Consider the following 16296-nt stretch of genomic DNA (forward strand, 5'->3'; position numbering starts at 1 on the left):
ATACCATCTGAATGGGCCTTTGTGTACCAGATAAACAATACGTGCCTGTTTGCAATTACCCACATTGTGCAACACATTGTGTGTCAAAGCAGTTCATTCTGGGTTTTCTTAAGACTGAGTAATTTTCTTTACCATATCCAAGCAGTATATTTATCCTCTTTATTACATTCACCCTGCATTGCTTTTCTTCGGAAGAAATTGAACTGTAATTTTTGCATCTGCTTGGGTTTACAGTTGCAACAAATGAATCAATTTGAAAATTCCATTTTAGTTTTTTTTGAAAGCAATAATAAACTGAATGACTCATAAATGACGCATCCACCTCAGGACAATCAGGAACCTTCCGATAAAGAAAAACAACTCCAGCCCATGTCTGGAGGCACATAATGCTTTCTTTTGTAAACATATATTCTCCTCATTCGAAAATTCAGGTTTTTTTGTTAAAACTTAATTAATTAAATCCTGTTAATTTTGTAAAGGGAAGCCAGCCTATTATCAGTGGTGAGTGGTTTTCAAATAATTATTGACAGCTTGCCACTAAATTATCAAGACCAGTGTCAATAAATAGATTGTTCCTATTGGGTAGAATATAAACAAGGGACTCTCAGCTATCTTGCTTGGGGTTCCCCTCCCGCATTATAGAAATTCCATTGACCCATCGTAACACGATGCAACCATTTTTTTCTGTATAAAAATTGAACAAAGAGCTGGCACAGACACAATGGGCGAGTTTGTCTGACCCCGCCTCCGCCGGCCCTCCCCTCCCCCACCCCCCGCCCCTCTCAGCATTTTTCTCGGCTGTATGTGCCATTCGCTGGTGGTGGGAGTCGCTGGTCCCGCCATTGTCGATGGGAATTCCAATTGAAGGCACCCCACACCTCCAGGAAACCCACGGCAGGGGGTGCACCCCCAGTGTGACCAGAGCAACCTGCCGGCGTGAACAGCCAGAGAATTCCAGCCAATGAGCTGATTGGTTTCCTTCAATGCTGTATGATTCTATGGAAAAAGATGATGCATTCCTTTTGTACAGTCTGCACACAAATGGTACCTCTCTTTAAATAGTTCACCTGGAAAAAGATTCCAGCAGCGCTTCATGGCACAACAGCATGAATCCATTTATAAAGAATAGGTATAGTTTTTTGGGACAAATGAATAGAAACCCCACCCCGGTCTATGAGATAGCTCAATGAAACAAAAACTTGTGACCCAGGAACACCACCCAATTGGCATTGTTTAGTGATAGTTCTGGAACTCTTCCTATGCCAGGAATGCAAATCTCCAGCAACACAAGATCTAAACAGCTGACTTTATTTTTAGATTGAGTTTATTTTCAATAGTACATCGCTGACGCAAGGATTTGATGAATTCTGGCATGTTTAGGTCAGGATGTGCACAGTGAGGACGATTAATAGCTCTGTGGCATAGCTATTTAACCACGTTTAGCATCTGTATGCTTTCAAATTCCAGAAATTCACAAGTTTTATTTTCAAATCTGTGTGAGAAGCAAAAGGTTGTGTCAACATATTTGGCAAGATTCCGATTGGTTGTATTTATTTACTGAAAATATGGCAAGCATGCCAGGAAAAATAATGTACCAATAATCATACACTTGTAATTAAAATTATAAAAGAGCCAAAAACAAAACATTGGGGCATACACATGGAATTAGGGTAGATGCCGAAATATCATTTTTAAAAATTGTTGGAACCGCGTGATTTGTCATAATAGAGGAATATGACATTACATATAAAATTCATTTTCCCAGAGGCTGTTCAGAAATAATTTATACACCATTTAAAAACTCAGTTACAATTTTTCAAAGGCTTTTACAGTTAAGATTTAAAATCATAAAGGTTTACAGCATGGAAACAGGCCCTTCGGCCCAACTTGTCCATGCTGCCACTTTTTAAAAAAACCCTAAGTTAGTCCCAATTTGCCCGTGTTTGGCCCATATCATTCTATACCCATCTTACCCATGTAACTGTCTAGACGCTTTTTAAAAGACAAAATTGTACCCACCTCTACTACTACCTCTGGCAGCTTGTTCCAGACACTCACCATCCTCTGTGTGAAAAAAATTATCCCACTGGACCCTTTTGTATCTCTCCCCTCTCACCTTAAACCTATGCCTCTAGTTTGAGACTCCCCTACCTTTGGGAAGATATTGACTATCTAGTTGATCTATGCACCTCATTATAGACCTCCATAAGATCACCCCTAAGCCTCCTACACTCCAGAGAAAAAAGTCCCTGTCTATCCAGCCTCTCCTCATAACTCAAACCATCAAGTCCCGGTAGCATCCCAGTAAATCTTTTCTGCGCTCTTTCTAATTTAATAATATCCTTTCTCTAATAGGGTGACCAGAACTGTACACAGTATTCCAAGTGTGGACTTACCAATGTCTTGTACAACTTCAACAAGACGTCCCAACTCCTGTATTCAATGTTCTGACCAATGAAACCAAGCGTGTTGAATGCCATCTTTACCACTCTGTCCACCTGTGACTCCACTTTCAAGGAGCTATAAACCTGTACCCCTAGATCTCTTTGTTCTACAACTCCCGCCAGCACCCTACCATTAACTGAGTAAGTCCTGCCCTGGTTCAATCTACCAAAATGCATCACCTCGCATTTATCTAAATTAAACTTCATCTGCCATTCATCAGCTCACTGGAATCCTAGATAACCTTCTTCACTGTCCCCTATGCCACCAATCTTGTTGTCACCTGCAAATTTACTAACCATGCCTCCTATATTCTCATCTAAATCATTGATATAAATGACAAATAACAGTGGACCGAGTACCAATCTCTGAGGCACACCACTGGTCACAGGCCTCCAGTTTGAAAAACAACCCTCTACAACCAGCTTCTGGCTTCCGTCGTCAAGCCAATTTTATATCCATTTAGCTACCTCACCCTGCATCCCGTGAGATTTAACCTTATGCAACAACCTACCATGCGATACCTTGTCAAAGGCCTTGCTAAAGTCCATGTAGACAACATCAACTGCACTGCCCTCATCAACCTTCTTGGCTACCCCTTCAAAAAACTCAATCAAATTTGTGAGACATGATTTTCCACTCACAAAGCCATGCTGACTGTCCCTAATTAATCCTTGTTTCTCTAAATGCCTGTAGATCCTGTCTCTTAAAATACCTTCCAACAACTTACCCACTACAGATGTGAGGCTCACTGGTGTGTAGTTCCCATGCTTTTCCCTGCAGCCCTTTTTAAACAAAGGCACAACATTTGCTAGGGGACCCTCAATTTCTTCCCTAGCCTCCCACAATGTCCTGGGATACTCTTCATCAGGACCTGGGGATTTATCTATCTGGATGCGCTTTAAGACTTCCAGTTATATGTACACTCCTCAAGACGTCACTATTTATTTCCCCAAGTTCCCTAACATCCATGCTTTTCTCAACAGTAAATATTGATACTTCGTGTAAAAGGCAAGATCTCATTAGTTCAGTAATTTCTATTTGATATTACACTGTGGATACTTGAATAGTCCATTCAATGTTGAAGCATAGAATTACTGACAGCAACTTCTGGATTTCCATATTTACCTGTGCATGTGGAACTCCAGAAATTGTTGTCAATTTTGCCACCAAAAATTGCAAACTCCAGCCTATGTGAGAATTAAAAAGGACAATGCAAATGTAAGTTTGACCATTCAAGGAAGCCTTCTGTGACCTTAAAACAGAAGATTATGGTTTAATGTTTTCAGCCTGTCACTCAATTAAACAGGAATTAACGTTGGCAATATCAAGAAATGCGATACCATGCTTTCAGATGGAACATATTTTCATATCATCTTTATCTCCAGACAGAGATCAACAGATCATACTCCAGTGTCTGTCAAGCAGTCCCCACAAAATCAATGCCATTGGTATTGCAATCCTATTTAAAGGCAGGCAATTACGGAGACTGACTGCCAAATCATTTCATGGGCATTAAGGCTACTGTGTGGAATTAAGATGAAATGTTTGCAAAAGCACAAATAAGAGGTATCATTATAGCGCATGACAGAGTAAGATGCTCAGGAGCATGCTTTGCATTACTCTTGATACATTCCTGAATTAAGCATTTTATTTAATAAGCTGGTTGTAAGAGCAATATTCACTGCTCCCTGAGGTCTGTCTCACAGTGTGACGGGATGTAGAAAGGCAAAAATGTGGCTGGCCTGGAATATTGCATGCCTCACTCACCTATGCAGCAGGCTGCCTCTGTTCAAACAGACGCCTTCGCCTGTTCTACAAACACATCTGCTTGAGATCTTTGTCCTTGACACTGGAGCTGTCAATCCTTTAAACCAAGCGTCTGTCCATTGAAAGATAATCGGTTCTAGGAATTAAACTACATCATCGACAGTAATACCCCAGTGATCATCGATTGTAGAGCAATAGAAAGTCAATGGGAAATCTTAGAAATAATCTGTAGGTTTGGCAAACCTTTCAAAGCCTTTTCATGGACCCCTAGGGGCTGTGGACCTGCACTTGAGAACTCGTGATATAAACTGTATTCAAGCTGATCTTTTTAAAACTGACCATCACTTCTAATTGTACTCGTACTGTTTCAAACACAAAAACAAAACAAAATCATGCTCCAAATGAGTGACTTTCTGATAGAGGAGGATCAGAAGCATGAAAAATAAACCTAACTGAGTAAATATATCAGACAGGTTTTGAACATCCCGGTATTAAGAAGGGCCTTTGGGTTTCTTCAAAATGTTTTTTTTTAAATTGGCGTTTATTAATTAATTTACAAGTCACACTCTGTAATGAATCCTTTCTCCAATGTTTTCTAATGCCATTGCAATAACTTATTTAAAGTCACATTGTTGATAATAACCAGTGGTGTATTTCCTGTTTGATTCCTCCCCCCTTCTTTTGTGGGCTCTGACTAATATTAGGTACCATTTCAGAGGCTTCTTGTCATCAGTGCTGATTAATATATTTATATTGAATGCTCGCTTATTCCACATGCATAATATCATCCTCAAAGAATTACAGCACAGAAGGTGACCATTCACCTTGGTTCTTTTGGATAACCAAATATTCGTCTTAATGTATGCTAGCACTCCAAAGGAACTGTTCATCGCTCCTGCCTTCTCCATCCTGTTTCTCTCCACAAATGGTACTGACTAGCTGAGTACGCCCAGCACTTTCTGTTTGTATTCCCAGTATTTTGCTTTGTTCATTTTTAGGGCCCTTGGTAAAGCCTCATCCGCAAGTGGAAAAATAATCTTTGTGCCCTCGCTGTCAAACTGCTTGTCAATCTTTGGACATTTTGGGGGCACTGATGGATTTCTCCTGCTTTGCTTAATTGGTCTTCCTTCAGATATGAATACAAATAGCCGGCAAATTGGAAGTCATCTCTCGGCCTTATCTTTAAGATTCCCAAATGTACACTTTCCAGCAGAAATTATTGGATTCTTATCAATACTGGGAACTCATGATTCTTCCTTTTCTGAGCTAGAATCATAACAGTCAGTTGTAGGATTCCACCAATTCTTTCACCAAAATCAGCAAACTCGGTGCAGATCAACTATCGGGTACAAGGCTCTCCCAGTCTGAGCTTCAAACTGGACAGAGTTTCACAATGGAGCCATTTGAGTAATTCTGTGTACATTAATATTGTAACACATGTAGAAATATTATAAGTCAATAAAAACAGTATTGTGTTGTGCAGGCTGGGGACTCTTAAATGAATAAATGTAATAATGGCAGCAGTCAATAGAAACATTAAGAAATTGGTAACAGACTGGAAAATTACAGACTCCAAAAATCACACAAAAAAGCATAACTTAAGTATAACTTAAACGCTAATAGATCTCCTGCGGTGTGGTAACTTCTGCACCCTATCCTTTCTTTCTCCCCTCTGTACTGTATGAATGGTATGCTTTGTCTGCAAGAAACAATACTTTTCATTGTATCCCAATACATGTGACAATAATCAATCACTCATTGTTATTCCTATATAATCATGATCTTCATTTTTATATTATTCTTTGTCCTGAAGCTTCTCTGGTCCCTGCATCTGACTTTTCTCCCTTGCCTCGTCTCACTGCTTCCAACATTTCTTTCTTCCCCTTGATTAGTGCATCTGATCTTTATCACCAATATTGATTTTTATCTTCCTCTGTTTGTCCTTGTCTATAAATCTCCTCTCATTGTATTGCTCTCTCTCTCTCTGACATTTTAGCCATGTGTGTCATTTATCACTCATTCATATTTTGTCTGTACATCGTATTGGGAATTCATTTCAGCAATATGTCCATCCAACAACACTTCGTTGGAAAATCTCTCAGAGATTTTATGGAAATTTCCCAGTTTATATTTAGATCTGTATGTCACTCTGTCTCAGAATTTATATTAGAGTCATAGAGGTCTGCAACGCAGAAGAAGACCCTTCGGCCCATTGAGTCTGTGCCGGTCAAAGACAAAGAACAAAGAACAAAGAACAATACAGCACAGGAACAGGCCCTTCGGCCCTCCAAGCCCGCGCCGCTCCCCGGTCCAGGATTGAATCCTGAATCCAGGATCCCCGCCCAATTTTCCAGCCTATCTACATACCAATATCCTATCCACCGAGCTGTCCCTCACAGCTACGATGCTTTGTTCATTACAACCTATTAACTTACCCCCACCCCCCCATTCCAGACCATGTGATCTCCAGGGAGAGGCGAAAACCCAGAGTGAAAAACCCCAGGGCCAATATGGGGAAAAAAAAATCTGGGAAATTCCTCTCCGACCCCCTGAGGCGATCGAAACGAGTCCAGGAGATCACAATGGCCCCGATCGGAAAATGCTTCCCAACCCTAGTCATTTCCACTTCCACGAACACCATATGAATTCCCTGCCCCCGAGACAGGTTCCCAACTATCCGCAGTCTCACTCTGTACTGGCACCAGCAAGATGATCGTAGAATGAAGCCTTGAAACGAGAAACCAGGAACAATTAGCCCGCGCCGCTCCCTGGTCCAAACTAGACCACTCTTTTGTATCCCTCCATTCCCACTCCGTTCATATAGCTGTCTAGATAAGACAAACCATCCAACCATTCTAATCCCATTTTCCAGCTCTTGGTCCATGTTTTTTCATCACAAGTGCACATCTAAATACTTGTTAAATGTTATTAGGTCTCTGCCTCCACCACCTTTCAAGCAGTGAATTCCTGACTCCTACCATCCTCTTCTTGTATGGGTTTTGAACCTTGACTATTCTCTTGCAGCCTACTTTATCCCCATCTGCCCAGCATTCCAAGCGCTTCCATCAGACAGGTGACCTATCTGCTGATGTGGAAATAGCAGGCTGGAACAGCCAAACTGAAAATCAAATTGCAAGATGTTGACAATGGGCAGTTGGCAAAGTATAGGAGACTTGGGAAGCCTCAGAGACAAGAGGCAGTGGTCAAGTGGGGAGGCCAAGACGCAGCTGTCGGATGGAAAGTTTGAAAAATAGGTTTAGATAAGTAGCTTTCATTATAAATGAGAACATAAGAGTTTATAAAGTAAAAATAACAAAAATAAAACAAAAATGCATTATCACGAATAAAGATTTTGCAGACAAGTGTGCATAGATGGTAAACGTTTTAATGATAGATTGATATAAACTAACATTTATTTAGTATGAACTTAAACAGTCGGTGTAGTCAGAATCCATCCACTCATTCTCTGTTGTGTTATCTAAAGTTCTTGAATACATTACTGCCTTTGAATACATTACTGCCTTTAACACAGTAATGCTTTGTCTGATGTGGGGAGTACTCTTATTACCCAGCATTAAACGATACCACAGGTATTAGACACTTAAAATATTGGCCAAAAAATGTGATTGTGCATCCACTGTTTTTTTGAGCGAAAAACAGGCGTGACAGTGTTTAACATGGCATACTCACACTGAAGTGTGCTGTTGGTCATATTGGGTCAGGCACCCAATAGTTATCCCTGCTGTTCTCCTAAAGCTGATGTTATGCAAATCAAGGCTAATGCCAGGTCAGTTGCCAATCTCCTTTAAGAGATTGACAACTGACCTCAGTATACACAGTGCATGCACCAATCAAGTCCCTCAAATGTATAGTAGCCGGACCAGCAGTCCTTAAAGAAACCAGTGGAGGCTGCCACCCAAAGATTCAGCTAAAGGGTTTCTGTTTACCTGACTGTGGATGGGCTGATAATGGCTCACTCACCTTCCAAATACCTCCCAGACTCAGATTTACCAACATAGAAGGTTTACAGCACAGAAAGAGACCATTCAGTCCATCATTTTGTGCAGCCAAATAAAGAGCTTTCTGGCCAACTTCCCCTTTCTAGCTCCTGGTCCATGTAGGTTGTGGCATTCAAGTATTTTTTTACATGTGATAAGGGCTTCAGCTTCTACCACCCTATTAAGCATTGAGTCTAGACTCCCACCACCCTCTACCCATGATTTTCTGCTCCTAAAATAAATTCCCCTGCACTTTCCGCTGTTTCAAAGAAAACAACCCCGGCCTATCTAATCTTTCCTCATCGTTAAAATTTTCCATCCCCAGCAACATCCTTGTAAATCTCCCTTGTACCTTCTCTAGTGTGATCACATTCTTCTGATGATCAAAACTGTACTCTAGATGTGACCTAACTACCTCCAAATCTTCTCTTCGCCTTCTTCCCTCCAAGGAGAACAATCCCAACCTCTCCAATCTATCCTCATAACTGAAGTTTCTTATCCCTAGAAATGTTCTTGGAAATCTCTTCTGCACTCTCTCCAGTGTGTTCACGTTCTTCCTACAGTGAGGCATACAGAACTATAGATGGAGCATAGGGCACAGAGTAAGATTATGCTGAATTTTTACAAGACAGTAGTTAGATATCAGCTAAAGTCTAACTAGTGTCTTGTAAAAGTTCAGCATAACCTCCTTACTCTTGTACCCTATGCTCCATCAACCACCTTATTTTCCATACACGTATGTCTGTCTATATCTCTTTGTAGTCTCTGTGTCTTCCTCACAGCCTACATTCACACTTAACTTTGTATCATCAGGAAACATAGCTATATTACTCAAAAAGTACAACATCTAGGACAAAATAGCCTCTTAATAGGCACCCCATCAACTACCCTAAACATTCACTCCTTCCACCACTGATGCAGTGACAGCAGTGTGTATCATCTACAAAATGAATGGCAGGAACTTGTTGCGTCTCCTCCAACAGCACCTTCTAAACTTGCAACTTCTACCACTTAGGACAAGGGCAGCAGACACATGGGAACAGCTCCACCTACAAGTTCCCTTCCAAGCTACTCAACAGCCGAGATACTCCCAAAAGATTCTAAGTTCTCATGTGGGAAAATTGGAGTAAATCCCATCATTTTTTTTAACGTACTTACCAGAGTGATTCATCACAAAGAACACTAGCATGATTCCCTCTGGAAAGTAGGAGGCAGAGCCTATTCCCGCCCGGGAAGCCAGCAGCACAGTGCTGAGCGGACCACTGTGCATATGCCGATCTGTCAGTGCGGAGATCGGCAAATGCGCAGTTCCCCACCCCCCCCAACCCACCCCATTGCTGGCCTCCCGATCGCTGGCCAATCCCACAACCTCCCATGGCTGACCTTTTGACCACCCCACCCCGATTGCTGGCCTCCTGGACCTCCCCGGGCCAGCCCCTATGTCCCCCCCCACAAGCCCTCCTACCAGCACTGATCTCCTCAAACCCCCCCTGCTCCCACTGGACAGTCCCAACCCCCTCACCCATCTCCTCCCCATGACAGTCCTGACACCCCACCAATGACCAGCCTTGACATCCCTGGCAGCCCCAAATCCCCTCCCCCTAACCCAGTTGGCCAGCCCCAATCGCCCTCACTCCCTCCCCCCCCCCCCCCCCACTGATCCTTTTGCAGAGTGGCAGCAGCCCGCCCCCCCCACCCCCCCCATGATCACCCCCCAAGATGCTCTTCCCCAGTAGATCTCGCTCCCTTGGCCAATTTCTGGCACAGAGCGGTTGACGCCAAAAAACTTACCTTCGGAAATGCATGGTGGCCGTGACGCCTAGCAGGAATCCCGCAAAATGGCTGCTGATGTTTCCTGGCCCACTGCACTACTTGAGCAGTGCAGCAGGCTGGGAGAATCGCCCCCATCATCATGACTTGGAACCATATTTATGTTCCTTCACTGTCGCGGGGTCAAAAGTCTGGAACTCCTTGCCTAACAGCACTGTGCACCAACTGGCCTCCTTCTATATGCTATAATTCACAAAAGATGACTCATCCCTTTTGTGCAGTCAGTGTACAAATAGTATCATCCTTCAAACAGTCTGCATTGAAGGAAAATTCAGTCGGTGTTTCATGTAGCAAATATCATGAATCCATTTGTTCATAAAGTTGTTCTTTTAATTCATTAATTCCTTTTTAGCAGTCTTCTAAATATGCAACCAAAACATAACAGCAAAAGCATAAGAGTTACATTATCAAAGTCTGTATCAAGACAGCAGACAAAACTACAACATGGAGGAATATTGAATCACTCTGCATAGAGAAAGCTGAATAACCATCAATATTGCACTTTCCTTTCTTTTGCAGACAATTAAATATTATCCAGATGTTAAGTCTCCAAGATCTGAAAAGTATGAGGACTTAAAATTATTTCCATTAAAGAAAAATCAGATGACACCTGGGATATGAAGTTTTGTGGTAAGGGAACCAAAAACTGAACATCGAGCTTAAACAAGCTCTTCAAACTTAAGCTTGTTAACTGATGTATTTGCCACACGGTGCAGAAAATGCTGCTTCAGTTGAAGCTGATGATAAAAAAGGATCATGTTACAAAGTTAAAATTAATAAATGGAAAATTATGACCAGCATTTAAGTGAATTCCCAAATAAGCATTATCAGGGAATTAGATATATTTGAGTTTGCATATTCTCCCCATGTCTGCGTGGGTTTCCTTCAGGTGCTCCGGTTTCCTCCCACAGTCCAAAGATGTGCAGGTTAGGTTGACTGGCCATGTTAAATTGTCCCTTAGTGTCAGGGGGACTAGCGAGGTTAGGTGCTCCTTTGGCTTTGCCTGTGCCCGATGGGAAATGCCAAGGTAGCCCCTTGGCACTGCCCATCGGGCATAGGCCGCCCAAGGGCATTGCCATTTTGCCCTTTGGGCAGTACCGGGGGCACAGGCTGGCACTGCCTTTATCTTATGACGTAACCTTTTATGAGGTACCTTGTCGAATGCCTTTTGGAAATCTAAATACAACACAGCTACTGGTTCCCCTCTATCCACTCTGGTTGAAAATTCCTCAAACAACTCTAATAAATTAGTCAGACATGATTTCCCCTTCATGAAGTCATGCTGACTCTGCTTGATTAGATTATGATTCTCAAAATGTGCTGCTCTCACTTCCTTAATAATTGATTCCAACATTTTTCCAACAATAGATGTTAGGCTAATTGGCCTAAAGTTACCCGCTTTTTGCCTCCCTCCTTTTTCAAATAGAGGTGTCACATTGGCAACTTCCCAATCCTCTGCTATTTCTCCAGAGTCCCAAGACTTTGGAAAATTGCAACCAATCCAGCCACTATCTCTGCAGCTACTTCTTTTAGGATCCTAGGATGCAAGCCATCAGAACCAGGGCTCTTATCTGCCTTTAGCCCCATTAATTTGTCTAATACTACTTCTCTAGTAATGGTAATTAATTCCTCCTCTGTATTCTTCAGTATTAATGGGATGTTTGAAGTATCTTTCACCATAAAGACTAGGTTCAACACCCATGCCTTCACAGTCAAATATGCTGTTGATGCTTCACTATCTGACTTAGATTGGATACAAGGAGCTGCCGGTGCCTGTGGAATTGTAACCTAAGAGGAGTGATATCCTTTGGAAAAGAAAGGAGAAAATTACTGGAAACCAAATGTAGAATTTCCAAAAAGCAACAGGAAGTGGAGAGTAGCAAGCTCACAATCATGATTAATAAAGTTGCAAATGCCTTGGTTGGCTTTGGAAAATGTATCTACACAGCAGACTATTTCTTATCTTACATCTCACAATCATAATTCTTACCCACTTAGAAGCAGTTACTATCTCTGTTGGAATTGCTTCTAAAATGTAACTGGAAATCATAGCATACTAAACTCCCCATAGCATAAACAATTCCAAGTTTTGAGGTGATTTAAAACAGTTCTGGTTCTCATGTTATTTTCAGTGACAACATCAATTAGCTTTCAGCACATGGATGCGTCACGCCTATTCAATATTAAACTGTAATGTTACTAAGCAATATTAATAATATTAAAAACTAAGCAATTCCATTTACATTAGCGATAGCCTAGAAATAAATTATTAGCAATATCAGGGTATCCAGCCTAAAGATTGCTTACCATACATTTTCTGATGCTAAATTGTGGAAAGGCACAAATATGCTCATACTGCATGTAATGACAATTAAAGACTTAGGGAGTGTACTAATCCTGCCCATGTGGAACTGGTGCAAGAGAGGAGGTGCACTGAAAAAACAAGAGTCTTCAGTCAGAGGACAGTGAATATAATTTTTTTTTTCATACTCGAGGTTTTGGGCCACCATTGGGACAACACTTGGTGATTTACAAGCACTGAACTTTGCATAGGAGTGCCAGTAATATCAAAAAATGGAAATGCTCGTGACAGTCACAATCTGTGCCTCTTGATATCAAGCATAAATGTCAAGGAGGAATTTGCTTGCAGCTATACAATAATGCAGCAAGCAAGTTTTCTCTGCTAGGCACCAATACAAGATGCCTACCCAGGAATGGCACATTACATAATTTCTTAAAGGGGCAAAACATTTCTGCCAAATAATTGTGTCCAACCTATCTTATTTTACACTTTCACACTCAAGTTCATTAAATTCCATCTATTGTCATCTTATGCTGGATTTATGCTGTTTTGACAAATAAACACGGAGCACTAACATCCAGCAAACTTGCAACAGCCAGTATACTTCCTTTTTTAGGTGTGTTATGAATTTTGGCACTTTCAGTTGATGCTGCCTTTCGGTGTCAGAGTGTTTCCTCTCAGAGGTATGCTACTTAATCTATCATTCCATCCAAAGTGATTGCGGGAAGAGCAGATGCTGGCAGCAGAGTTTTGTGATTAGGATTCTGACGGTCCTGTGGCTCCTTGGGCAATGCATTCTGACTTGCACGTAGCAGCAATACTATGACTGTGGTGCCTGACTGGTGCTAACTGTTCTAGCTATTGCCTCCCATGCCTAAGTTTAAGTTTATGTTTATTTATTAGTGTCAATGAAGTTACTGTGAAAATCCCCTAGTCGCCACACTCTAGCGCCTGTTTGGGTACACTGAGGGAGAATTTAGCATGGCCAATGCATCTAACCAGCACGTCTTTCAGACTGTGGGATGAAACCAGAGCACCCGAAGGAAACCCAAGCAGACATGGGGAGAACATTCAGACTCCACACAGACAGTCATCCAAGCCGGGAATTGATCCTGGGTCCCTGGCACTGTGAGGCAGCAATGCTAACCGCTGTGTCACCGTGCCCAGTGCTGCAGGCACTTCTTGGTTGATAGTCAACTGTCTAATACATTGTGTGCTTTCTCTCCTTGAGACTCTTATACAAGTCACCTTTTACTTTCTGTTTGCATCTTGAAAAAGTAAAGTCAAGATTTGCTACATTTAAATGCATCACATTAAGTGGTATATTTCCCACTTTCTAATTTGAAAATTACTTCCATGAATGGGGTTATTTGAGCTTTTACTACAATGCTCTTGGGTCTCCCATGCCAATGCTCCTGGTAAATTGGTTAACACATTGTTTTATACAGGATAGGAGAATCATATCATAGAAGGCATAATGCATTAATTCGACAACCAAGACAAAGCCATGGCCATTTCATGCAACAAAGTGCAATTGCTGGTGAAATCAATTAGACTTTAACAGCAGATTGAAAATTTCTGGTAAATATCACGTTCCATGCTAATGACAGCTTTCTTATTGATGTAAATGTTTGGCAACAGGAACAATGTCTGATTTTTTGAGTATGATTGATGCACAGATAATATGATTAACGGGACGGGGGTGCGGGGGGTTTATGAATTTAAGCAATCTATGAACGGCACTCACTCTGCTTATGAATAAACATCACGTGACAAGTGTTCATGTTCTCAAAATGTTCCGCTGTACTTTCCATGTCAAAAAGAATATGTTTCACCCTTCACCCTCATCAGAGCTTAGTTCGTGACTGTACAAAGTGCTGTGTGGCAACAAGTTTCAGCAACATGAGGTTCCACGTCCAACTACTGGACTGTGTCACGAATATCGGTACAGGGAAGATGGGGTGCAGAGAGGGAGAGTTTACAATGCCGGTCACTATGCAGCAATTCTTGCTGGGTGAGACCTCAATTGGCTTCCATTATGATTCGCCCATAGTTGCGACCACTCACGTTTCACATGCATAGAACCTGACCATTTGACTGAGGTATCCAAGGGATACCAGTGCCCCTGGGAGCATTTGATGATGGTGGAGTGGGAGGAAGAAGAAAATATTCAAAAATCACATTCTGGATACAGAAATAAAATTCAAACGCGCAAATTATATCCTGTTTGGATATAAAATATACATGTATTGTGATATTCCAAACGCACTGGGCTCCAGTTGCAATTTCACCTTAGCTACATCTTTGTTACATTCAGAAATACAATGTATGCATTTTTATTTCAAAGGATGACAATGTCACTTTGAAATTCTCATGAGTTTCCGGCTGGATGACAGGGACTGGTCAGACTGCATGGAAAGTGGGTGCGTTGACTCAACATGATAAACATGCGAGAAAGGGAATCCAAAGTCAATTTGCTACCAAAACAAGTCACTCTTGGGTATAATGTTGCCGGTTGCCCTAATGCTCAGTAGCGGGGGAAACCTCACAGATCCGTGCTGAATATTTCCGGTATTCTCTGCTTTTATTTCAGATTTCCAGCATCCACAGAATTTTGTATTTGTATCCGGATAGACTTACACCTGACATGGGCGTCAATTTAAGAATCCGCTGACACTTGTATCAAACGCATTAATCGCGCACGTATTAGTTAAAGCTGATTTTAAGCTCTTAACAGTCTATTAATAGCGCCGTTTTGGAAATAGTGTCCTGTTACAAACATCTGCCATGCAATTTCCATAGGCGAGAGAAAGAGAACACTCTCCTAGGGAATCACACTATTTATTTTCCGAAGTTAGGCTCAATTCCTTTGGGGATTTAGGGTTATGATTAAATCGTTCCAGCTTCAAGCTTCACCATCGTCGTATCACCACCCACTGATTGCCTAAAGTAGGGGGGCTAACTTTCCAGACACGTCCACAGTGTTTTCCCCTGTTGGACAGAGTGTCAGTCACGGCACATATTAAACATGAAGATGCGGCACAGCACATTCAAAAGTAAATGAAAAAAAAACAAACAGACACGGCTACTTGGGTGCTGCAAGAGTGCCACACCTCGCAACCATTTCGATGGGAAACGTGTTGCTCTTTCTCCACGACTTCCAGCGTGAGGGCTGCTCACACTGAGGGGAGGGAGGCTGGCTGGTCTCAGCAGCACCGCAACAAGTCTCCAACATTCATTTCTTGAGCCACTCTCTTCCAGACATTTGGGTAACTGAGTCGGAATGGACACTTTGCTCAGTCTTTCAGCACTAACGCGGGAGGACAGCAGCCTCTTCACCTGTGAACGACAGGATCAGCTAATCTGTACATCAAAGCCTGGAGAGAGCTGTATGTGTGCTATAGTATTACAGTGCTGACTACCAACCCCTCTGTGTGTGTGTGTGTGTTGTGCTTAATGTACTTACATTGTATTCTTCTTTGTTCCTCTCTCTCCCCTCTCTCTCCCTCCCTCTCTCTCGCTGTCTCTGCCTCTCACTGGAGTTTTTTGGGATATTCAACAGGATTCTCCCGACTGCTCCGTCCCTGGGCTCGCAACAAAGATGGCTTTTTTTTTCCAGCAGCCGCCTGACGTCAATGATCCGGGTAGTTCGGCTCCTGGGGGCAGAGCCAAAAATAGGCAGCAGAGTCAACTAGTCATTCAAAGACAAACAGGGTCTGAGAGAGACAGATAAAGAGACTCGGAAGGTGGGGGCGGGGGGGAACCAAATAAAGACACTCACAGGGAGTCAAATGAATAGACTTGGAGAGAGAGTGTGTGTCCAAATTTAGCGATGGCACAAATACAGCTGGCATTGTCAGCAATATAGATGGGAGAATCAAATTACAACACACACGAATGGATTAATTGAATTGGCAAAAAATCTGTGGCAAATTTGGTTTCAATGAAGGCATG

General features: G+C 42.0%; 1 protein-coding gene across 1 annotated transcript in view; it reads right to left on the bottom strand.

The window, feature by feature from the left end:
• vamp2 (vesicle-associated membrane protein 2) overlaps nucleotides 1-15966 on the bottom strand; it is a 116190-nt gene extending 100224 nt beyond the window's left edge. The window contains exon 1 of the mRNA XM_078208620.1: nucleotides 15809-15966. Coding sequence (XP_078064746.1) covers nucleotides 15809-15810 — 2 coding nt within the window. The 5' untranslated portion in view covers nucleotides 15811-15966. The remainder of the gene's footprint in view (nucleotides 1-15808) is intronic.
• Between the last annotated feature and the right edge of the window lie 330 nt (nucleotides 15967-16296).

The sequence above is a fragment of the Mustelus asterias genome, chromosome 3, assembly GCF_964213995.1.
Source record: "Mustelus asterias chromosome 3, sMusAst1.hap1.1, whole genome shotgun sequence".
NCBI lineage: Eukaryota > Metazoa > Chordata > Chondrichthyes > Carcharhiniformes > Triakidae > Mustelus > Mustelus asterias.